The 25956-nt window shown below is 38.2% G+C and overlaps 1 protein-coding gene across 2 annotated transcripts in view; it reads right to left on the reverse strand.

The window, feature by feature from the left end:
* The window catches only part of LOC137010923 (gamma-aminobutyric acid receptor subunit gamma-3), a 148955-nt gene that overhangs the window by 73010 nt on the left and 49989 nt on the right, over positions 1–25956 (reverse strand). For both annotated transcript variants that reach the window (XM_067373379.1, XM_067373378.1), the window contains exon 3: positions 19083–19150. In XM_067373379.1, coding sequence (XP_067229480.1) covers positions 19083–19150 — 68 coding nt within the window. The remainder of the gene's footprint in view (positions 1–19082; positions 19151–25956) is intronic.

Below are 25956 nucleotides of genomic sequence, written 5' to 3' on the forward strand. Positions count from 1 at the left end.
ATTTTCTCCATCATACAATACGTTTTAAAATTAATTGCATGCCATTTATCAACACAGCCCATCCAGCATTTAATATGATAATATTAATTTAATATTCTAATATCTATCTAGCTTACTGCAGTGTGCAACAAGTTTCACAGCAGAGTAATGTCATAACATAATTTTCAACACATTCAAATGTATCTAATATGATAAACAGAGTTGCGTTCCCTCATTCTCATGACTGGAAAAAGCGGAAGCAGTGTGGCATAATAAAAGTTACACTGCTTGACTCTCATTAAAAATCACTCCAGCGTCCTCGTTCAGCTCCCACAACACGCGGTCCTGCTCTGCTTCATACTACAGTAACGTTAATAATAGCATTCATTAACATGATTTCTGCCTGAGTTGTATCCTGATTCTTTTCCATCGGCTGTGAGGTGAAGACCAGATGTCCCAAGATTCCTCGCTCAAACTTGGCGTCATCAAGCTACGCATTTGTTTTGAATAGGCAGCTTCCAGCGGACGAAAAAACACATATTGCACCTTTAAAATTAGTTCTGTTAGTAGCACTAGGGTAGGTTTAGCAAAATATGTATTCTCGGTGACTTGTTCTGTAGATTTTATAGTTTCACAGGTGGATACAAGTGACTGACTTTGTAATTAACTCTAAGGATTTGTTTAAAAACACTGATTCATTCAGGAATAAGACAAGTGCGCCTTAATGAGCGGGCCATTGAATCATTCATTAAACTGATTTGTACAAAACACTGGTTCATTCAACAGCTGTGTGAATCATTGAGTCACTGAATCATTCACTAAACAATTTGTTCAAAAAAGTTGATTAATTCCAAAATGAAACGCTACTACTGTGCGTTGCTGTGGCTTTGTTCGAAACTACCTATTTTTTGCTGGCTGAAAGAAACACCTCACAATAATAGTTGTAAAGTATGCATTTATTCATGATTAAAATATACTGACCCCATGACATTTAGCTGGATTCTCATGAGGAAATATAATTTTCTAGCGATAATGATTATGATAGTGTAAGCAGATGGCAGTTGTTGGTGTATTTATATGCAATCATCTATGTTTTGGGGGCAAAGGAAATTAAGATCCTTTTCTTTGTGAGATGATGAGTAGGAGGTTGGTATTATCTTCTGTTTGAAGCAATTGAACATCTTGTGTAAAGAAGATGTCAATCTCAGTAATGACACTAAAGCATCATAATATAAAAGATATAACAAATATTCCTAAATAAATGAGCAAAACAAACACACCAAGGTACAATGATGCTCAGTGTGCTTTTTATGTGTTATAACTGTGTTCCTTTAAGTGATTTGTTTCTGTGCATCACGTGACACTGACAAACCACAAAAACAATCTTGTTAATCTGAGTTCCCATGCTGGCATTCCATTTAACCAGAAAATGAGTCACAGACTGAGATAATTTCGCTTCACAACAATTCATAAGTTTTTGGTTCAAAAACCACTGGCAAATGATTCTGAGCCAAAATACCAAAATATTGAAACAAGGAGAACAGGCTTGGTGAGTTGCATGAAAAAGGGTCATATAATAAAGCAATAAGCCCCAAGAAGCTGTGGTTTACAGTGAATTTATAACAGCTAAGAGACGTTGATAGGCACGTCACGGAGCGGGGCTTATTGCTTTTATAAAATGGTTACCACACAATACAAATATTAAAGCCAAAAAATATGTATCAATGCAACTTTCATGAAGTAAAATCATTAAAAGCCTTCCTTCCGCTGGAAAAAAAATAGTCCCTGACCTTGAACAGCCTCTAGATGGCAGCAAAGACTGTCTTTATGAGCGAGTCACTCAGTCGCAAAGACGTTTATACTGAAACTTGTGAACACGGAACAAGACACAAATGACAAATGCTTTGACTAGAGCTGTCAGCAGGGCACATGAAAAATCATTAAATGTTAAAAGGACAAGATTTTTTATTATGAACATAGGACTGACCTGGAGGAAAATGCTAAATTTGAATGCAGGTAATGCACTCGGTCACTCGATATCTCTCTCACAATACTCTTCTACATAATGCCGCAAGCTTCAGTGAACAAAATCAGTAGAGAACAAACTTATGTTCACATTGCTAAGAGTGGTTGCTAAGACAGACACAGCAACATACACACTCAGTGGCACAGCGATACTTATGTTATGCGGTCAGCTTTATGTTTTTGGGAATTTTACAATGGCTTCGGACACGGCTCAACCAATCAGAATCAAGGGCCAGAACTATCTGTTTTTATAATGCCACTTTTACAAGATGTAAAATAAGTCTCTGATGTCCCCAGAGTGGGTACGTGAAGTTTTAGCTCAAAATACCCCACAGATAATTTTTTTTGAGGGTGAGCAAAAACACTTGTTTTGTGTGTCCCTTTAAATGTAAATGAGCTGCTGCTTCCAAGAAGAAGGCGGAGTTTCAAGAACTCGTGTTAGCAGCACCGATTACCTCATGCAGACTCACTGAAAATGTCAGAAACTGTTCAGCCTTTTATGTTCTAACCGGAGTTGTACAGTGATGGAGAGACTCAGGAAGAAGTGACAACACTTCAAGTGACAATAGTTTTGTTTAATACGGTTATAACTTTTGTTGTCATCTTGCTTTTACGACATGCTGTTGCATTTGTGTTACGTATGTATTGCAATAACATGGCCTCACCCCGTCGTTGTAAATTTTAGGGTTAGTGATGACACTAACCCAGGAAGAAGCTTGTTGTAGTCCCTACCAGCCATTTGTTGTAGTCATTAAACAGAGAATTCTTTAAAAGAAAATAACTCCCTTTGCTGTGAACTTTGAGCATCCCTAATGTACATTTGTTGTTTAGGCTTAAACAGCAACATTACACACCAACTAAAGTTAAAAAAGTGAAATCATAATCAACCACCCCTTTAACATTTTTCAGACTCTGAAAGGATCAGAAAATTTCACATATAAAGAATGTTTAGCATATTTAATTTTTACATTCATATGCACCAAATTTAATAGTTTTATCATTTCATTCTGATTTCTAAATACAGTCAGAAACTAATTAAAGGTGCCCTAGAATTAAAAATTTAATTTATCTTGGCACAGTTAAATTACAACAGTGAGTCTCAAACACCGTTGTTTCTTCCTTCTTATATAAATCTCATTTGTTTAAAAGACCTCCGAAGAACAGGCGAATCTCAACATAACACCAACTGTTATGTAACAGTCGGGATCATTAATATGTACGCCCCCAATATTTGCATATGCCAGCTCATGTTCAAGCATTAGACAAGGGCAGCCAGTATTAACGTCTGGATGTGCACAGCTGAATCATCAGACTAGGTAAGCAAGCAAGAACAACAGCGAAAAATGGCAGATGGAGCAATAATAACTGACATGATCCGTGATTACATGATATTTTTAGTGATATTTGTAAATTGTCTTTATAAATGTTTCGTTAGCATGTTGCTAATGTACTGTTCAATGTGGTTAAAGTTACCATCGTTTCTTACTGTATTCACGGAGACAAGACTGTTATTTTCATTTTTTAAACACTTGCAGTCTGTATAATTCAAAAACACAACTCCATTCTTTATAAATCTCTCCAATAGTGTGTAATGTTAGCTTTAGCCACGGAGCACTATCAAACTCATTCAGAATCAAATGTAAACATCCAAATAAATACCATACTTACGCGATTAGACATGCTGCATGACGAACACTTTGTAAAGAACAATTTTGAGGGTTATATTAGCTGTGTAAACTTTGTTTATGCTGTTAAAGGCAAGCGCAAGCTCCGGGGGCGGGGAGCGTGAGCATTTAAAGGGGCCGCAGCCTAAATCGGCTCATATTTAGGGTGCTTTCACACCTGCCTCATTTAGTTCGGTTGAATCGTACCAGAGTTCGTTTGCCCCTTTGGTGCAGTTCGTTTGGGCAGGTGGGAAAGCAGCAATCGCACTCGGGTGCGCACCAAAAGCGGACCAAACAAGCGTACCGAGACCTGCTTGAAGAGGTGGTCTCGGTACGCTTTCAAACGAACTCTGGAGCGGTTCGCTTGAGATGTGAAAGCAATCGACCCAGTTAACGGACCAACGAACCAAATTATATCATTTTCATAACGGAAAATATGATATAAAAATCAGTAATGTCTGATTCTGTGAGTGAGCACATTATTTACAATATCTGAAAGCCAACGATCGCCTCTGGTGTGTAATTACACTTCTCCGTGCGAGAATGCTGTCCCGACGAAGTCTCAATTCCCGCTCTGCTTCATTATAAAAAATTCAAATGGTCTCTCTCGACAAACACACGGACAACAGGTCGCCTACTAGACAGCGCTGGGAAATCCAGAGATGGAGAGAGAGAAAGAGCGCGGGTTTGAATTTGCCGCAGCGAATTAACTGCGGGAGAGACGGCTACATTTATAAAGTGTTTGTGTGTGTCTCGACAGTTACAAATAAAGCCACAATAAGCTCATGGAGCTAGCTTGTCAATCATTATTTTGATGGATGACGCAGCGAAAACTCTGACCAATAAGAGGACAGTTGTACTCATATGTGACTTGCCTGAATGCATTTTGGTACGCTTTGAAATGTTGCCATGTGAAAGCGAACCGAACCAAGAAGAAAATGCAACATTGTAACAAATGTAGTCCCTGTTTCGGAACAAAACAAGCGATCCATAGGTGTGAAAACACCCTTAATGATGCCCCAAAATAGGCAGTTAAAAAATTTATAAAAAAAAATCTATGGGGTATTTTGAGCTGAAACTTCACAGACACATTCAGGGGACACCTTAGACTTATATCACATCTTTTAAAAAGACGTTCTACAGCACCTTTAATTGGAATTAATTGTGTGTGTGTTTTTTTTATTTTTTATATGGACAACACAAGATATTGCTGGAAAAAATAAAATATCTTTACAAAGTTCTGTGAACAAACAAAAACATTAAAATATTAAGTGTTTAACTTAAATGGAATATGTAGCCGATATATAAAACTATTTTTTTATTTTTTTTTATTTTGGAAACAGCATATAATAATTGATTTTGTACAAAGAAAATAAACATATCTCTCTTTATATTTTAGAAACTCACAAGAGGATCATAAGGGGTTCTTGGCATCAGAAAGCTTGAAAACTATGTATTCATAGTTTTCTCAACGGACTCCCCAGTATTAGATATCAGTGCAAACTTAAAAACTCAGTCATGGTATCTTTATTTAGGTTCTCATGCTTTCTGTTCAGTTTCTCTCTAAAGCTAAAGCAAAACCCTCCTTACCCAAGCACAGGCTTCGAAAACACTGCGAAACACTCAGACACAGACAAAATCGCCCATGATCCTTTCAGTTCCGGCCTTGAGATTGTTGGAAGTCTAAAGTCTCCTTTAGCCTTTCAAGAAGCATTGCAGGAATGAGACAAGCAAAGTGGTTTGTTGTCTGCCATGCTTGTCTTGCACTCCATTAATCTAAACAGTGCACTCCTGATCGTAAACGACCCTTTGACTTCAAGGTGACATTCTCTGGCAGAATGCCTCTCTGGTTTCTGTTCCAAATCTCTGTCAATGGTGTCCACTTCAATCTGCTCTGTTTCATTCTGAAGTAGTGAGTAAACCCATCCTCCATTAACTCAGTGCAACGCTTCAGTCTTAGCCCCTAGTTCTCCTCCATCTCCTGCTTACACACAGAATCTAGTGATTATCACAGCACGACTGGAACGCTGTGGTGACAGTTTGAGGGACTCATTCTAAAAGCAAAACAATTAGAAAAAAAAAATGGCAAAAAGGATGAGCAAAAACCTTGAGAGGATGAAAATAAAAAAAGAAACTGTTCCTGAACTATGCCATTTATGATGAGTTTGTGAGCTAAGCGGATTGTGCCAAGGATGTTTTTTCAGAGAGTCGGAACATTGGTGTTTAATAATAGAAATTCCATAATGGAATTTTTTTTTTTTTTAAATAATATTAAAAAGACAATGATCAAAAATTAAAGGTATACACTACCATTCAAAAGTTTGGGAATCTGTAAGATTTTTAAAATGTCTTTCAAAGTCTATCCATTTAGCCATTTATACATTTAAAGGCGGACTCGGTAGAATTTAAAATACACTGTTAGTCGGGCCAACACCAACAACAAACATCTAACCAACAGCATTACGGTCGAGGAGAGAGAACAAACAAGAGAGAGATTTGAAAATAATAATAATAATAAAAAAAACTGCAGAACAAGAGCTGGGACACAATACAAAAGAGCTCAAAAGAATATCACTGGAATGAAGGTTTATGGCTGGGCAAGCGCTTTAGGACCTGCGCTAATATTAGAAAAGCTTTCCAGTGCTGGAGAGGGCTAAGTGGGAAGGCCTGAAAACAGACGCGGAGGCTGCTTTGATCCCACTTCTCATGTGAGTAATGCAGATTTGATTGTCCCGAGCTGCTGTGCTCTTTGCGACTAATAACAAACGCTTTGTTTTTCGTGAAGCATTTTGTTGCACGTCAGCTGTGATAAACAGACATCCACTCGCGTGTGTAACAGAGGCCAGATAGTGAGAGTTTTGCAGTTAAACTGCTAGAGAATACGATGTTTAGCGCCATTGTTTCAAGGCGTTCTTGCCTAAAGATTTTTGTTATTATTCTCATTTTCTATTCAACATTAGTATTACACTAAGTTATTTGCACAATGCTGATTATGGCAGTACCTGGAATGCTGATAATATAATGTTCTCTCTGAGGCATTCATTAAGAAAATAACCACTCATAAGATAGAACTGCATATTTGTGGGGCTGCTTAACTCATTAACAGTTTATGCGGCTCTATTAAACCCATTTTAATGTGTTTTTATGTGTGCTACGGCTGTTGATGTGTATGAACAAAGTGACACTGATGAGGAACTGGCTGACTCTGTTGTTTTGAAAAACCTGAAATATTTAAAATGCATTGACTAATTCCACTTAAGCTTGTAAATGTTTAAAGGATTTCTCCACACATCTGAAGAACAAGATAAGTGTAAAATGCTGTTTTTTGTGAGCTCAAATACAAACATAACCTCAACACACTGTTCCAAGGAGACATGCTTAACGTAACTTGCCTAAGCAGGACATATACCTGGATCAACATTCTTACTGGTCTTGAAACAACATTACCATTGACCAATTCGATTTTAAAGCAGGACGCAATGAGATTAAGCAATGCGATAAAAGCTATCTTCTGTGTAAATCTTTTTTTTTTTTTTTTGCTAAACAGCTGCAACATGACCTGCTAGTGTATCATTAACACTTCACTGTTTTACCATTAGTTAACAGTAAGGTTAAGACATAAATGGCAGAGATAAATGACAGTCAAAACATGCCTGAAACCGGTTTAATCACATATGAAACTAGACCTAACCTGCAGTAATGTCTGCAAACGTCCATAGACAGGAAAGTTGTTCATATAATCTCCTGACTTTTAAATACCTCACTGAAAGCAAGTAGGTGGCTGCACTAAAGAGATCCAACTGTACTGGAGGGTTTGTGTGGGTGAGACTGGCTTGCCAGCACGTTACTATCGATGGGTACCACAGTGAAGGATTTCCTTAGCTACACATGGTTGCCTAGGACACAGACTGACCTAGACGTTTAAAAATAGCCACCCTTGGTACCACCACATTGAAGCAGGGCTTTTCAAGCCGTGCCCTGTTAATGAGGTGAAACTCATTGTCTATGTGATTTGCCTAGTCATAGCACCTTCTTATACTCACACTGTTTACCTGAAAAAAAAAAAAAAAATTGCCAGAGAAGAAGTCAATGCAAAGGTCTGTCTGAGAAAAAGAGAGTACAAGAGCTCCAGAACTTACTGCCTTTTAAACGACTTTCGGCTTTAGCTATCTAAGCCATATCACTGACTGAATCTTTGTTACCAAAGAAGGTCATAACAAATGCTGTGCATAGGAGGACAATCGATTCAGTGCAAAGTTAATTTTACCCATTTTGGTACAAGCTTATCACTGCGTCTTCATTTTCTCTGTTACTGAGGTGTCATGCTATAAAGACATTCACAGGAGACGTATTTTGTGACATCAAGAGCATTTTAGTGGAGAGAGAACAGCTATTTTTATTTGCCTGAACCTGGGATCAAGAGAATTCACAATCCAGACAATGTTATATGCAGGGCCCTTGTGATTTCCTAGCACGCATTACTGGCAATTCTCTTCAGATGTGCCAGAGACAGATTTCAGCCTCTTATCTAATGTCAAGAGAAAGCTTGTGGCTGAGCTCATACAGCTGGAGATGTGTACGTAGATAGGAAGAGTTTCTTCCATTAAAAAATTGTCCCGCCTAGCTCTGCTAGAGACTAGTGGGGATCTTTTGAAGGTGCTGGACAGCAAGTGATGGCCATGGAAAATGACTATTTATAGAGTGTAATAGAATATATGCCAGAATAACGAGGGCTGAGATTATAAAGGAATAGAAAAAAAGAAAAGATTTCAAAGGAACAGTTCATCTAAAAATTAAAATAATAATAATAATAAAAAACAAGATTTTAAAAAGATTTGTAAAAATATAAAAAGAATTTAAAGGAATAGTTCATCCAATACATAAGTATAAATATGAATACAAATTAAGGACCACAAAGGAATAGTTCATGCAAAAACTAAAATAAAAATACTAAAAAAAAACAAAAACTAAAACATCACATTTATGTTCCCAGTAAGAGAGTAAATAATGCTAAATCCCCACATTTCCTCCGTTTGATAAATCACCTTAAAAGACGGATACTGTATCACGGGATAAATATTTCTCCTTTTGACAGATGACAATGACACCTGTCATTTGTCTGAGACAGCACATACCTGCCTGACTCTGTAAACCGTAGCCCACCGACAGAGGAAGCTGAAGGATGATGCTCAGTTTGATGCTATCAATCATTTCTCAGCTTTCACATGGGATCATTGATTTTCATGCAGGGCTTGACATTAGCTCGACACATCAGCCAAGCTAATGTGGGTCCACCTCGACATCAACTGCATCATGTTGTCAACGCTTTTAGCTGTGTGGCAGGTAACAGATCAAGATGATAAGTAGAATGATCTCACATTTTAATGTAGATCTTAAAGCTCCATTAATTACAATTATACTATCAGTTGTGGTTTAGGGACACGAGGGACACGAGGAACAGGGATGATTAATGCTAATTTATCAGCCCTATTCAGTGTCTGGCTGCTAGCTGACTCATGTTCTATAGAGCCATTAAAATCAAATTATATGGCGCTTGAGACTCGTTTTCTGCAGTGAATACTATGAAGTTGGCTATTTCAGCTTCACACAATTAGATTGATGAGCAAAGCTGATTTCTCATGTGGACAAAAATCAAGCAGCACTCAATGCAGCTTTGATAATCATGGTCAGCTATTTGGAGTATTCAGAATTCTGAAGCACTTTTATAGCATCATATCATACTGTAAGCAAACTACAGTATTATTTTCATTGCAAATCTATTCAAGCCTCCTGTGCTGCCGTTCAGATAATCACGCATTGCCTCTTAACAGAAGCCCTCACACAGGCCATTTCTTACCCTTCCAATAAGCCTGCACACCCTCGGGTAATCATTGGCCAAGGCCAAGCTTGAATCGCTCAGTGAATGGAATGACCGCTGACTTCAAACTGACAAGCAGATGTTGGCTGATGGCTCCTTTCCTTATTCAATACCTTCTTAGTAATCCTGCACTCCAGCCTGAGGGAGAAACTCTTTCCTGTCAAAAATCTGCCTGTTTGTTTGGGCACCACAAAAACGTGAACAGACCCATGTCCAAAACTGCGGCATGTTTCCCAAAATGTGTTGTTAAAACGTTTTTACTAACATAGTTCAATAGTTCAGTGTTTTCTGCAGGGCTGGTGCGTTCCTATAGGTGAACTAGGCAGCTGCCTAGGGTGACAAGAAAGAGAGGGATTTTTGCATTTAGTTATTGTTTTGGACATTCATTTGGAATTATTTCACTTATATCAAAAAGTTAGCACCTGATTAGTTATTCTAAATCTAAATTTCCTTCACCCAAGAGTGGCATATCGGTTTACATGCAAAAACACCCTGATGTAGCCTACATTCAAAAATGACATGAAAACGAATAAAACTATCTGGACATGAATACAAAAGATGACGACTTTTATTGCTGGAGATGATTAATGATTTTTATGACTTCTGAAAGGTAGGCTTGTGTATGTGTTGGCTAGCGTGGAATTTTCTCACTTAAACCACTGCCTGCTGCTCCTTCTGATTGCTTTTAGGAGGAAAAGTTGCCCATAACTTCTGGTCTAGGATCAGTTTTCTCTGTAATAATAGCATATTTGGCGAAACAGATTTGGAAAACAATCCAGTGCGTATATGCAAGTATGCGTTTGCGCTTTAAAGAACGTCAAAGGTTTCCATTTACAACATGTTTTTGCAACGTTGAGCAGTGTAGCCAATCACATACATATCTGTTGATTTCTTGAATGCAATGGCCAATCAGAGGTGTTTAAGTTAGCACTGAACAAAAACTCTGGCATTTTGAGAGGTAACAATAAGAAACAAATTGTAGATATGTAAGTAAGAGATTGTGCAGAGGGCTTCATTTATTATAAGAGACCTTTGTGAGGTCACAATGAAGATGACAGCTTTTTAGTGATTATAGAGGGAGTACTCTTTGCGTGCTTTCTGCCATGCCAAATCCCTTAAAAATGTATGCTTGCTTTTCTGTTAAAATTAACAATGGTCTGTGACACTTTAATAACAAATTATTTATCAGAAGCATTTATGCTGGGCTGTGTAGGTTGTGCGTCACACATTAAGAAACTATTACAAGAAAATGTATGTGCTTTTAACGGGGAAGCGCATCTTCTTAGCCTTACCTTGGAGTTAGCTCACCCCATGTGAGCGGGGGAGAAGTCACGTAGCTCACCTTTTTGTGTGCATAATATTTATGTACGCCATATATTTATAACCTCTACTAGCACCGCTTGCACACTGTCGCTTCGTCACTACTAGAACTATCACCAATTTGCCATGTTTCTCTTTGAAAATGAACAAGAGACTTGTGCTTTGCGCATCCCGTGTAAAACTGTCTTTATGTCAAAGTGGTAGGCTACTGCCTGCCCAATTTATCAGCGGCCCACCGGGAATTCTCCTGAATCTTCCAGGAGATATGCTTATTATATAATACAGAGATTGCATTTGCAGCTAGTGGTTTTTTTTTTTTTCAGAATGAAAATATAATAATCCAAAAACATTCTTGTGCATGCTTTTATTTTAGTGCAAGTTTATGAATAAACAAAACCTCCAGTCTTTCATAAGCATCTCAAAGTTTGAGTTTAATTGTGTGAATTGGAGCAGCAGCTGAGCTTGTGCTGGCCCTGGTTTTCTGAAACCATAGTTTATACAAACATTCACAATTAACATCAGCCATTTGTGTGGTTGCAACTACAGCCTTCGACCTGTAGTTACTTTTTAGTATGACATGTGGACATCGATTATGCTCTTAAAGGTGCTCTAAGTGATCCTGGGTGGGGTAACTTCCTGTTGACGTTCGAAGTGTTGTCAAACAAAACAGAGGATAGCTAGACCCTCCCTCCTCCCCCTCCCCTCTGTGCTTCCTGAAACAGTCATGAATGCGCATTTAAAATGTAAGTAGCTTGCGTATTGGCTGGAGCACTGTTTATTATGTCAGTCCCTCCAGAAAAACGCGGAATTTTTTTTGTGATTGCTGCGGGCTAAAATGCTTGATTTTGCGGCACGTTTTCTTAAAAAATGCGATGGAATATGCGGGATTTTTTTGCAATTTTATGCGATGAAATTGCGGGAACTTGCAAAAACTGTGGTTTGATGAAAAAAACTGAAAAAAATAAAAGGTGATTCCCCCAACACCCTGTTCTCACTAGGCTACTACTTTAATGTAAAGAGTAATTTCCTATTACTTCCTATGATAAGCAAGCATACTAAATCACAGAATATTTAAGTTCTCATTCTGTTTTATTTCAGACCTTAACACATGGCTCAAACTTACAAAACATTGAGTCAAACAAGTTTTCCAGCGTCAACACTCAGTTGCACGGAATGCAAAATATTTTGCCTCCAGTGTCATGTAACACACCGGGAAACTGCTTTGTGCTTTGTATTTTTATTGGCAAATGAGAATGATTTGTGTGCTTCATCATGGTTTCACGGTTTGCAGATGATGTTCACGTCGCGTAATTACGTCACTTCACAAGGTTGCCGTGGCAATAGGGGGAACATAATGGCGCTTTACTAGTGTGAAGTAAACGCAACATTTTTCAACTTTCTGCTAAGATATATGTGACTTTTTGCAACGAAAATGCAGGGATTATGAATCATGCTAGCCCCGCATATATTTTGCTTGCTGAAATCGGCAATTTATGCGGCGATGTGCGGCGTATTTGAAAAAATGCGACCCCCGCATAAATATGTGGACTTTGGCTGATTATGCATGAAATCAGGCGATCGCATAATCACGTTTTTCTGGAGGGACTGTTATGTTTTGTGGTCCAGACTGCACCAGATTGTTTTTGTTGCCATCTTTGGAGCTTGTGGCGACTACAGAGACCGCGTTTTCTTACAGTGTGTTCAGGGGACAGGCAGCTAGCGGATAGTGAGGAGATGTTTGCTGTATGTGACAAAAAATGTTTTGGCCTAAAAACACGTGACATCGCTTAGAGCACCTTTAAGTAGTGCTGGGCGGTATGACCAAAAATTTGTATCACTGTATTTTTAAAGATTCTGGCAGTTTCACGGGATATACTGCACTATTATTTATTTATTTGAATGGCTGTAAATGTAAAAAGTTGAAAGATGGTGTAGTTACAACATCTACCAGCAGGGGCAAACTGCATCATGCTAACCAACTAAACTTGAACCGTTGCGTGAACTGCCTGTTATTGATGCCCTTTCCAAAGACACAGATGCACAAAAATAGATTTGATCAATACTCAGAGTAACTGTAGCAACACATTTTAACCAAAAAATAAAATATTTCTTCTCTAAGCATTAGTAAAGCAAACATGAGCTGCAGTGCAAAATGTGCCATTCATTCAGAGCCTAGGAGTGAATGACAAGTGACAGCCAAGTTTCATGATGAAATGAGCTCTCCCCGGCCTTATCAGTGCAACCAAACCAACTGAAAATTTGATTTAGATGTATATGCACCACAGTGCATGCATTATCAAAATATAGTCTCAGTATGTAAACACCACTGACTGATACATAGAGATTTGACAGGTCTTGATATGTTTGAATTCAGAAGACAGAATCACTGCCAGTTTTGTAATGACAGTAGACTGACCAACGGATTTCAATTTCAATATCTCTCCCACAGGTAGAGTTTCACTGTATAGTGGTATAAAAATTATTGGTACAATACCTGTATTGTTCATATTGAGGTACCTGACAACAATGTTCTGCAGTTCATTACAGTTCGGCAGTTCAGAGAGCGTGGAAGCAAATTTACTGTTTAGCAGTGTGAAAATACATTAATGTCAACTTTAGAATTAAAATTGAAAGGGCACCTATTATGACCTTTTACAAAAGCCACATTTCCACTGCAGGAACTTTCCCCAAGAACTAGGAACTGGGATGGTACCCGGTGTGTTTTGACCGCAGGAACAAGGGTCTAAATAAAGTAAAAATTCTCCCCTCAAAACGTCCCTGCTCGCGAGGTATACTTTTTCAAAGTTCAGGAACTTTCGGTAGGGATGGGCAGATCGATATGAAGTATCGATATATCGATACTGACATTGAGTATCGAAAGTATCGATACTCAAATAAAAATATCGATACTAAGGTGTGTTTTTTTTACCAGTGATTTTGTTTAATTAACAATAAATTTAATGCATACAATATGCATTGAATTGGACAAATAACCTATGTTAGTGAATAATTGTGTAGCAGAAGTATTTTCCTGCTCATCTGAACACGCAAATGCTACAAGTCAGAACCAATCAATCACAGAAAGTGCTCACTCACTGCAGACACTACATTCAAACGGCTGCATGCGTTTAACATTGTAAGAAACCATTGATGCTTGTGGGAAATGCAGCCCTGAACAATGCTTAACAGCAGACAGAACAACATAATATGTTTGAGTTATTTCACAACAAACAAAATGAAATAGAAGCCTACATAGTTTTTGCAATTACATTTATTTAAATTGAACGTTAAAAGTTCGTATTGATGTTCTGTTCTGTAACTACACTGTCAGAATACAAAGTTTGCATTTTATGAGTGCAACAGCCTGTCACTGGCAGTCCCCTTATGAAACTGAACCATTACTACAGTGACCATAGTTCAGCTAAGCCTATAGTATTTGTAGATTTCCATGGTTACCACTACAAATAAACATTTTAACCATGTGTAAACAAAAATATAATCTAATAAATTGCAATTAAGGCGTATTGAATGTTAAAATAATGTTAAGTGGGTACCATTACCCATTTTACTCAAAGAAATTCAATAATTTAAGGACTTATATTATTAATAATTTAATAACTTAAATTCAGATTAGAGGTATCATATTGGTATCGATATCAACGATTTTGGCCTTGAAAGTATCGATATTGTATCGAAAACAAAATAAGTGGTATCGCCCATCCCTAACATTCAGGGTTGGGACTTGGGTTGGATTGGTTGAGTTCACCAAGCATTTTGATCGGTTGACTCCACGCAGCATTTTATTTCAACCTCCATTTTAAAAAGTCTGTTGCGGTGCGTGCAGTAAGAGTTGTTTGCTATTCGAATCAACATTGGAGTTTAAAAATATGACGATGGACCAACGACGAGTTTCAGGTTTTATTAAGCTTATAAGTGGAGGACGAAATCCAGCGGGAACTGGAAAGTCGCGTGCAGTCCTATGTCATGACTCTTTTTCACAGTACTTTAGACCGCTATGGAAACGCAGACAGCAACAGGTCTTGGGGGAAAAAGTTCCTGGTACAAATTGTTCTTGGTAATTTAGGTGGAATCAAGGCTAAAGCCTTGATTTTGTTTTTGTGGTCTATAGAATAGTTTTTCATTCTTCATTGGTTCAAAAAACACATTATTTTGTACATATTTTACATGGTTGCAGCATCTCTCTTCTCAGTCTGTCAGGAACACTCTGTGCTTTTTCAGAAGGAGGGGCTTTATAAAGACAGGAACTAAACAATGTACTCTGAATGGTCAACCGCTTTGAATGTGCTTCAGAAATCTCATGTTTCACACTACTAATGCAACTCAACCAGGTTTCGCCTTGACACTTGAGCTGTAATTATTTAAATGAGTGATACTGTGGCATGTACATTCCCTGAAGAAAACTCAAGACTACAATCGAGGCAATTCAGGGAGTTCAAAAACACTGCTTACTGATATAGAAAATAACTCCATTTGGAGTGGACGTTTTCGTTCTTAAACAGCAACATTACACACTAAAGAAAGTTGAAAATAGAAAAAGCAGAGAGTTTAATGATTTATGATCCAATAATTGTTCCCAAATGTTCCCATTATATGCAGAGCTTTAACATCTATTCAGCGGTCTGTTTGGTATCGAGCCAACACTACTCACTGGTACCATATCTTATTGATCACATACCATCCCTAAAATTATATATCAAACAGGTGGCATGAAAATCTAAGGCTACAATAATCAATCAAAATCAACATACTTTGGCAAAAAAATAAAAATTGCAATGAGCGATGGTCTCTCCCGGGTAAATGATTGCCATCCGTAACAGGTGAGCAGGAAGGAAGTGCAAGCTGAGGATGAGATCAATACGTAGCTGAAAGAGCCAAGGTCTGGGGGCAATCAGGTGTGGCCACACTCACAGTCAGCCAGAAAAGGACTAAAGCTTGAGAACCGTGCTTAAACCTTTTCACCTTTTCTGGAGGGAGTTGTGAGCTGGACAAGGATGCTGAGCACAGAGAGACAGGACCTCTTCCTGTCTCTGCGGGGTATTAACTGTGTTTTGTGATGGTGATAATCTGCTGAACTAACTAATCCCCACATTCTTTCATATAATTGTTACCTATAATCCTTGGGATTTTAAATGGCACATGAAGAATTAGGTGCAGCTAAAAGCGACCTGCTGTGTTGGAGGAAATTGATCCTGTCGATCCTCAATTTTCTCCTAGGCCTTTAATTTATTGTGTCTAAATGTTGTGCTACCGGAGTGGTGGAGGAGATGATGGGTGAAGTATTGAGAGTACCAGATCTGCACCTGTGCAAACTCTTTCCACAGACACCTGTACATTTGCTTTCCTGTATTAAAAGTTTATTCAGAGTTTTTCAGAATCAGAATAACAAGAAGCACAAATGAAGACCTCTTTTAAGACAACAATCAATGGCATATTAAATGTGTTAGCTACCACAATTATGGAGCAGCCCAGCAGGAATTCTGGTGCCACAAACAAGAGATAACGAGAGTTTGTCGCTGTTTGACAATGGTTTCGGCACATCCTGCATACCAATTATTAAGCTCTATTTCACTAATCTACAATCACAGCGTGAATTTGAATAATAATGGCTTGATTTAATTGCAGGTAAATTACACACAGTATTTCCTGTCCATTACAAGTAAAGCTGGTTTGGTAGATGCTGATAATAGTTTTGTATTTATTAATGTCCATAAATGATGTATGCCATTAAAGGTAATTACAAGGATAAGTAAAGCAGAGTACACAAAATATTTACATCAGTTAAAATAAAAAGTGTATGCCATAATAAATATATATATATATTTATTTATTTATTTTTATTTTTTTAAATAATGTCTGTTTTTTTGTTTTAATGCAGTTATTAAAAACATTAAAAATTAAACAAAAACAAAACAAAAAGGCATTGGTAAATAAAGTGAGAGTAAATACATTTTACATATTTGTGTTTTTTTAACATTTAAATACTGCAAGTTTGCATAGTATTCTGAGTTTGCATTTCACTGTTTTTATTCATTCTGAGGAATACTGAATCTGTTTTTGTGATTCATGAGTAAATTCATGCTAACATTTAGTCTAGAACAACAATAAACATCATGTTTACACAGGGCACACAACGCCTCTGAACTTACTCCAAATTTTTCTCAACATGGAAACAGGAGTCATTCAATAAATGGGAAAACAGAGTAAATTGCATTACTTATTTTAAAAAAAAAAATAACTCAGATATTTTGTTGTAAATTTAAAGCATAGCATTACTTTACTAGTTACTTGAAAAAAAGTAATCTGATTACATAACTTGTGTTTTACATGTCTGACTACAATTTTTTAAATCACTTTTAAAATGTAATGATTATTTTTCCCCCAAATCCTAAAAACTATTGTGGAAGGGTTAAAATGGTTGCTACAGTATGTCCCTGTATGTCACACCTGACCCATGCAGCACGACTGTGCTCTAGAAGTGCATTTAGTGATTCAGTTCCACAGCACAACCAAAACTCTCCCACTGGAATCACTCATGAGACTTCTGCGTAGGTGTTTATTCATTTTCTAGAGTTTCCACACTATGTAATACGGCAGTGGCCCAACAAAGGAAAGCACAAACAGCAGGAATTAAGCATGACGGGAGAACAGATGCCTTGGTGAGGGTGTTGTTGAGTCCTAAACAAAATCTCAGTACTATATGACAAACATGCAACAATATATACTGCCTTTAATATATACTTTGACAATATAGTAGCATTCTCCTCGTTTTGTTGTGTAAAACTTTTTATTTACTAAGGTGGACATTGTAAAGGCCAGCTGCAAAAAAAAAAAAATGCAATTCGGTCCTTCAGATGTGCAAATAACCTGCCTGACAATGTAATTGTGTGTGCGGCATTTCAAGAAAATTAAATTGTCACCGACAATAAATGAGATATTGGGAGATAGAGAGACATAGTGTCGCAGAGCACACGATAATAGATTAATCAAGCATATTTAAATGTTTCTCGCACTCTCTTTGCATTCTGACAACTCATAAAACCCATGCAATAAACCGAAATGAAAAGATAGAAAGATAGTTAGATATTTCATGTTAATTGACTTCCATTCATACAACTGTGAACGCCAAATTCCTCTGAAAAATGAAACATTTTTGTTACTTCTGGCTGAATATGCAAATAAATCTTGTGAATATGCATGAATGGGTTCGTTGTGGAGGTCACAACCTCTGTTCCATTCAGATGCAAGTCTAAAGAGAATGTCAATGTTCCAAACTTAAACTTAACATTTAGACCTTGAAAACTTTCAGCATTCTTGAATATTCTTGTCTGCTGTGAATTCTAAGAAACATCTCCCTCAAGGCTTTAAAACAGCCCTTAAGCCACTGTTTGGTGACATATCAATCGATAGCTGCTATTTCTTCAGGTGCTTGTTTGGGTGCTACTTATTATCCAACCATTCTCTCTCGCTCTCTGAGCCCTGGACCATAATAATTGGAAGTGAATACACACTCGGATTTTCAAGGATGAATCTGATGTATTGGGAGCCAAAGACAGAATTGAGCTCCAGGGTAATTTACCATCCATTTGAAGAGATCTGTCACCGCTGTCCGCATTAACATATTATATCTATCGAAGCGCACATAAATATGGAACATCTGGCTGCTTTATTTAATTTTTTATAGCAGTAGATCCAGTCGATTCATTTTTATGGACTATAGTATCAAGCGGCAACTAATGTACAAAAAACTGAGATAATCTTTTCCTATGTCTCACTTTATTTTCTTTCTGTCTCTTACTTTTTCTTCCTCTGTCTTTCCCCTGAAGCTTTTCCGTGCCTCAGGGGAGATGAAGCTTAAGCATTGGACTCACATCTCAGAGGGATAGCTAGTGGCCCTGCTTTCAACTCAAACCTACAGCCATGTGTCACCTATGGGACTGTACTGTAGCTGTTGAATGTGTGAAACAGAGAATGTGAGAATGACTGAGAAATAGGCAAAAGGAGACACTAAAGGAATGAAAGTTCACAGAAAAATTAAAATTCTCTCATTATTTATGCTGTTTTTAATGGAAAATAGCAGCAGATTCTTCAAAAAATCTGTGTTTGACAGAAAAATAATATATCTTATCATATTATATATTAATATATATATAATATTGACCAAAATAGCACAGCTTTATGGACATGCATTCACTCACCATATTTATTGATGACACAGGTCCAATACTATTTACGAAGATATCAACATCAATGACTGTCGGTTTAACTGCAGAGAGAGAAAGAGAGAGAGAGAGAGAAAGAGAGAAAGTAAGATGACATGAGACTTAATGCCATAAAACAATTATTATTATTTTTTTACTAAAATTAGGAATTGTTTCACTCTTCAGCTGTTTATGCATCATGTGTGAAAGCAACTGTATGACAATGTTTAAAGAGTTTAATGAATGAACTGTCTGTGCACCAAGATGTCATCACATTGCATAATCTTCTCTCCCTGAATCCATTTGAAATCTCTTTTAAAGGATTTCCTCTTTTAGCAGTTTATCACAATAATCTACAGTTTTAAACATTAGCTTGATTGACATTAAGCGTGGCTGAAAAGCACTCTTCACTTTTGAGAGATGAAGTGGAAAGTTGGAGGGGGGAGCAAAGGAAAGGAACTGTGAAAATTTCAATATGAGTGAAAGCCTGGGCTGACAACCCTCCATTAGGAAAGCATTTTCTGTAGCCGAAGAGATGAAGGAGGGGTTCATTCTTCACAAAAACAACAAAATGACAAAAAGACAGTGAGTCAAGTATGATCATCATATTATTCTCAGAGCAGCATATAGTGTCAGACAAGATGATGTTCGTGAAACATCTAAATTTGTTCTCAGGATTTTTAATTTTCACAGCTCGGAAACATTTTTACTCTGAGCCACTGCAATATCTAAACATTTTGTAAAATAGATGTATTTTTTAATATAATAAAATAAAAAGAAAATCAAAATATGACATTATGTTTTAGGCTAGTAGTTTCGGTGAGAAAAAAGCCCCATTTGCTTTAATTTGATATAAAACAGATGATGTAAAAAGTATATTTTGTCACAATCTTTGAAGAATATAACAACCGCAATGGAGAAGAATATCACAAAACCCCATTTTGTTCATGTTGCCTTAGCCAACCTCTGACCACTTGTCAGTCCAACAGCGCTCGAGTGGGCACAACCCCCTCAGGTGTGCTTACACTTTAATATGAGCATGACATTTTCAATCTCCCCTCTCATTTCCTAAATGCCTTCATCACTGAGTGTGCATCAAAATAAGGATTCCCATCTGTGCAAGAATTAAAAGTGTCAGTTGCCTTGATTTCTCACATGCTGTCTCGAAGTAATGCAGACAGTACCACATTAGGGTCATGATATACAAAGAGGATACATTTAAACTGTGTGTGGAATTCAAGGTTTATTGTGAGTGATTTATGTAATTGATCACATGCAGTTGAACACATCCTCTAAAATGAGACTTTTGCATGGAGCAATTCTATTAAAAATTATTAATTGAATTAAAAATTGAATTTATCTTGGCATAGTTAAATAACAAGAGTGAAGTACATGGAAATGTTACAGTGAGTCTCAAACACCATTGTTTTCTCCTTCTTATATAAATCTCATTTGTTTAAAGGACCTCCGACAAACAGGCGAATCTCAACATAACACCGACTGTTACGTAACAGTCAGGGTGTACGCCCCAATATTTGCATATGCCAGCTCAAGGGCAGTAACGTCGTTGTGCACAGCTGAATCATCAGACTAGGTAAGCAAGCAAGAACAACAGCGAAAAATATAAAAGCAATAATAACTGACATGATCCGTGATTACATGATATTTTTAGTGATATTTGTAAATTGTCTTTATAAATGTTTCGTTAGCATGTTGCTAATGTACTGTTAAATGTGGTTAAAGTTACCATCGTTTCTTACTGTATTCATGGAGACAAGACTGTCGTTATTTTCATTTTTTAAACACTTGCAGTCTGTATAATTCATAAACACAACTTCATTCTTTATAAATCTCTCCAACAGTGTATAATGTTAGCTTTAGCCATGGAACACTATCAAACTCATTCAGAATCAAATGTAAACATCCAAATAAATACCATACTTACGCGATTAGACATGCTGCATGACGAACACTTTGTAAAGAACAATTTTGAGGGTTATATTAGCTGTGTGAACTTTGTTTATGCTGTTAAAGGCAAGGGCGAGCTACATGGGCGGAGAGCATGAGAATTTAAAGGGGCCGCAGCCTAAATCGACTCATATTTAATGATGCCCCAAAATAGGCAGTTAAAAAAATTAATAAAAACAAATAAATCTATGGGGTATTTTGAGGTGAAACTTCACAGACACATTCAGGGGACACCTTAGACTTATATTACATCTTTTAAAAAGACGTTCTACGGCACCTTTAAATGTTAGCCATGCAGCTTACTAAGTATCATTCATTCATTCATTCATTCATTGGTAGATTTGATATATTGTACACTAGTGTTCAAACGTTTGAGGTCAGTAAGTTTTTTTTTATGTTAAGTCTCTTTTGCTCACCAAGGCAATTTGATCAAAAATACAGAAAAAGAAAAAGGGGCATGAATAATTAATAAGGTTTCATCAGTGCTTTTGTTGTTAGGTTTAGTAACTTGCGATTTTGTGACTCAAAATTACATTCATACTCACAAATGATCTTTCGAATGTTACCGTCATTGTGTATTGTAAGTATTGAAGTCACAGGGCCCTGTGCACAATGCGGTGCCAGGCACGACGCAAGTGTTTTTTGATAGTTTCAGCCTGACGCAGTTATCATTTTCACATCCTGCGCCACATTGTTTAAATAGCAAATGCATTTGCACCCATTTGTGCATCCATGGGCGTGCTGGTCTGAAAACAAGGTGTGTTCAAGTGCATTGTTGGCGCATTGCTATTTTGTGGCAACTGAGATAGACCGTGCCATTGACCAACTGAAACCTGGTCTAAAGTTAAATCGCACAATATTTGTTTTGTTATTTAAAGAGCACGTTAGTAACATGCGCCTATATGCGCCGGGTGCACAACTTGCGTACACTCTGCTTATTACACATATAGGGACATGCAGCAGCACACAAACATGTCAAATATTAAAAATAAAAGGATTACAAATGTAAAAGATTATTATTGTGTGCAAAAAGATAAAAATGCTTTGGTGGAATCCGGCTTGTCCCGTAGGTGGTCTGCAGATCCGTTTCCTCACTAGAGAAGTGTTCAGTTTTTCCTTGCAAAATCCACCATGGCCGTGAGCGCAACTGGCTTTTAAAGGGAATAGGAGATGAGACTCATTATTGCACGTTACACCCAAAACACACCCATGACTCATTAAGAGAATAGGGACGACCTTTTTAGACCATGCGCCGGCATTTTTCCCATCCTTAAACTAGCAAAAGTGGATTCGGACTAAGTGTAGTTGCGTTGCGCTGTGCGCTTTAGACCATGTACTTAGATCGTTAAAATAGGGCCCTCTGTGTTCCGTTGAGTGCTGCATTGCTCCTATTATGTATTAATGGTGTTTACACAATATCTATTGTATTATTTACTTAGATGTTTCTAAGTAAAGCATACACTTTAAAGGCATGGTTTAATTAAATGTTAAACTATTTGAGTAAAAAGTAAATTTTGTTAAATTTACTTAACTTATTTAAGTAGATTTTACTTAATTCTATAACCCCCTGTTTCACAGGCAAGGCTTAAACTAGTCCTAGAATAAAAATGCATGTTTGAGCTGTTTTAACTGAAAGCAACTTGCACTGACATATCTTAAAATATGGTTTTACTTGATAATAACAGGTAAGCAGCTAACAGCATTAGCAGCTGTGCAGAAGTTAGTTAATTAACTTCAGACTTCTTGCCACAATGGCAGATATCAGATTGTACAGTCCTAAAGTGCTGACTTGGGACTCTCGTGGAATTCTCCTCTTTGCACTGTTTCGGCATAGTTCTGATAATGTCATCTTTGCCTAATTTCATAAGTTCCTACACCTTGAAATCTTGCTTGAAACATTCAGCTAGTCACCATTCACTTTCATTATGTGTAGTTCATTACATGTATTAGCAGCTTAGAATTTCTTCTATAAATATCCTTAACAGATTTTAAAAAGACATTTTAGTTAAACTACAAATTTAATTTGTTGTTTTCTTAATTTTTCATGATTTGACTAGACTAAACATTGAATGCTTTGATTTGAAACCAAGACCATGTCCCTGGCTAAGTATGCACTGCTATAAACATTAGCATTTATTATGCACAGGAGCAATAGTTCATACCTGTTTTAAACTTTTATTGGATATGTTTGATTAATTATAAAGAACTATAACACATAGCTGTCAACTTTGAATGCGATGTGGGAAATAACAGCTAAGTACCATGAATATTTCATTACTCACGTAAGTCACAGTTCATCATCCAATGTCCTATTTCACAGCTGGAAAATTACATTTACAGTTTGTAATTGCTTTCAATTTACAGCAATGATACAAATTAGACAGATATTGTTGCTGTGCTATGATAATGTGCAATAAAGTTAATGAGCTTAGTGTTTGGATCTGGACACAGAATGTTTGGATGCTCTTCCATATAAGATTTATAGATCTCTCCCTGTTGTCTGCCAATGTTATTACGGCTGAGCATCACCATCCACACGCTTTCACTCTTCCTCTCTCACACCTTACTTTGCAAAGTCAGGGAGGAAGCATGGTTAATATTATTCCATGTAATCTCTTGTTTGGCAACCGTCGTCTGGTGTCCGCTGGCAGCTGTGGGGTGCTGTCGGGCGAGGGGGTCATGGGCCTGTCTCCGACAAAGGATGTCCACTCATTAGAGTTAGGATGAGGACAAGCACCTGCATCAAATGTCACACTTACTCATTAATTGCTCTACACGCACAGATGTGCCCACATAGCCAAAATAAGAGAAGAAGAGGGGAAAACTAGGTAAAAAAAAATGTAGAAATGATTATGGGGGTATATCACGGTATGCACACCTCACGTACCATTATCATATCGTGTACATTTGCTTATCTACAGTATTGAAAAAAAAATCAGACATAGAATCTCACCTGTGCATATCACAACAACATGACTAAACTCTTAACTTGCTCTACTCACACATGTACAGCAGAGACAATGTCAGAGACAGAGGCTGCTATCCCACGTCGAAAAGTAAGTTCAAATTTGCAGTATGGGAATATTTTGGATATAGAAAATAAACATGGGGTAGTCCTCGAGGGTGGATATCCAGTTTGAAAAAAGTAGAACAGTAGCTGCAAAAGGAGGAAACACATCGAACGTGTTCCCATATATTAGAGAACACCATCCATGCAGATGCAGGTATGTTCCGTTAAATGATTTCTGTGATGCAGAGGGAATCCTGGAATCCAGTCATGAAAATGTAATTTACAGTATAACGCAGACGTCACGTAAAACGCGTGATTTGACGGATTGATGAATAAAACGAAAGCAGAGCTGTACAATAGATCAAATCGCGACATGGTCTACTGTCTGTGCAGATTAAAGTGCAAAAAGACTGTTGTATACATTTGTTTTGCATGTCTCTGTGTGAATGAGCACCGCAGTTTTGCGACGCTCATATTGTCTTAAGTGTTTGAGCACATAAACACATAAACATCTCTCAGAGCAGCCTTGGATAACGCTTAATGAGCATTTCATCATGTTATTTGAGAAAAAAATATGCTCTGAATCTAAAAACTCACTCAAGTTCACTACAACCCGTCAAGATAAAACGTCTCGGTTACGTATGTAACCCTTGTTCCCTGAAGGAGGGAACGGAGACGTACGTCAGTAGTGACCGACGAATTGTGACGAATTGGGATATCGCTAGAGAGCCCTATCAGCTTCGAGTGAACTAAAACAAGCCAATGGAATTGGCGTGCGATATTTGCATAATGCGCACCGCCTCCGACAGGTGTATATAAATAGGAAGCAGATGCAATCGCACTCTGTTTTTCGCTGAGGAGACAACTGGTGTCCGCACAACAGCAAGGGTACAGTAACTGTGGCGACGGGACGTACGTCTCCGTTCCCTCCTTCAGGGAACGAGGGTTACATACGTAACCGAGACGTTCCCTTTCAGTCGGTCACGTTCGACGTACGTCAGTAGTGACCGATGAATTGGGATCCCAAATAAAGCGCCACAGTTACGAAACCCCTTCCAGTGCCCAGTGCAAGCTCTAGCCACCCGTCGCACCAATTGGACGGTGAAGGGAGCGAGCTTACGCCGAGAGAGTCTACTGCTGTTCCGACATACCCACTAAGTAAACTAGACTACACTGGGGAAGCGAACCCGTAGGGGACACTGCGGAGGCCACTACCTACCCAATGGGGGAGGAGTTTACGTGGAGAATACCCATATGGACTGGCCCGGGGGGCAGTACGCATATGGAGTCCCTGGGATGGCTCCACCTGGGTAGGGGGGAGACTCATCTGACAGGTGACAGCAGAGCTGGCTCTGCTAAGGGAAAGACGGACTCGCCCATAGGGAGTTTTAAACCGTGGATGATACACATATGGGACCGCTCACGTAGAGGAGTCACGACATATGGGCCTCAGCCAACAGACAGCGTCAGCGACGGATGTAGGCCTGGCATCAGACACTCCGCAATGTCCGAGCCGAAGGGGGAGGCGGAGGAACTCGACAGGGTTCGCCAAGTGGGGAACACGACTGGAGTCAAAATATGCACGCATCCGGCCTAGGGGGCGGGAATGGCATTGCAAGCCGACACTTAGAGTGGGTTCAACGCATCTACCGGCTAGTGGAAGCGAGTACACAGGAAGATACCGGCTCTACACGTAGGCTATAGAATCTAGCGAACGTGTTAGGTGTCGCCCAGCCCGCAGCTCTACAGATATCTGTCAGCGAGGCGACATGAGCCAGCGCCCAGGAAGAGGCCACCCCTCTGGTGGAGTGGGCTCTCAACCCGAGCGGGCAAGGCACGCCCTGGGATTCGTACGCCAAGGCGATGGTATCCACTATCCAGTGGGCCATCCTC

This window comes from Chanodichthys erythropterus, chromosome 21, assembly GCF_024489055.1.
Source record: "Chanodichthys erythropterus isolate Z2021 chromosome 21, ASM2448905v1, whole genome shotgun sequence".
Classification (NCBI taxonomy): domain Eukaryota; kingdom Metazoa; phylum Chordata; class Actinopteri; order Cypriniformes; family Xenocyprididae; genus Chanodichthys; species Chanodichthys erythropterus.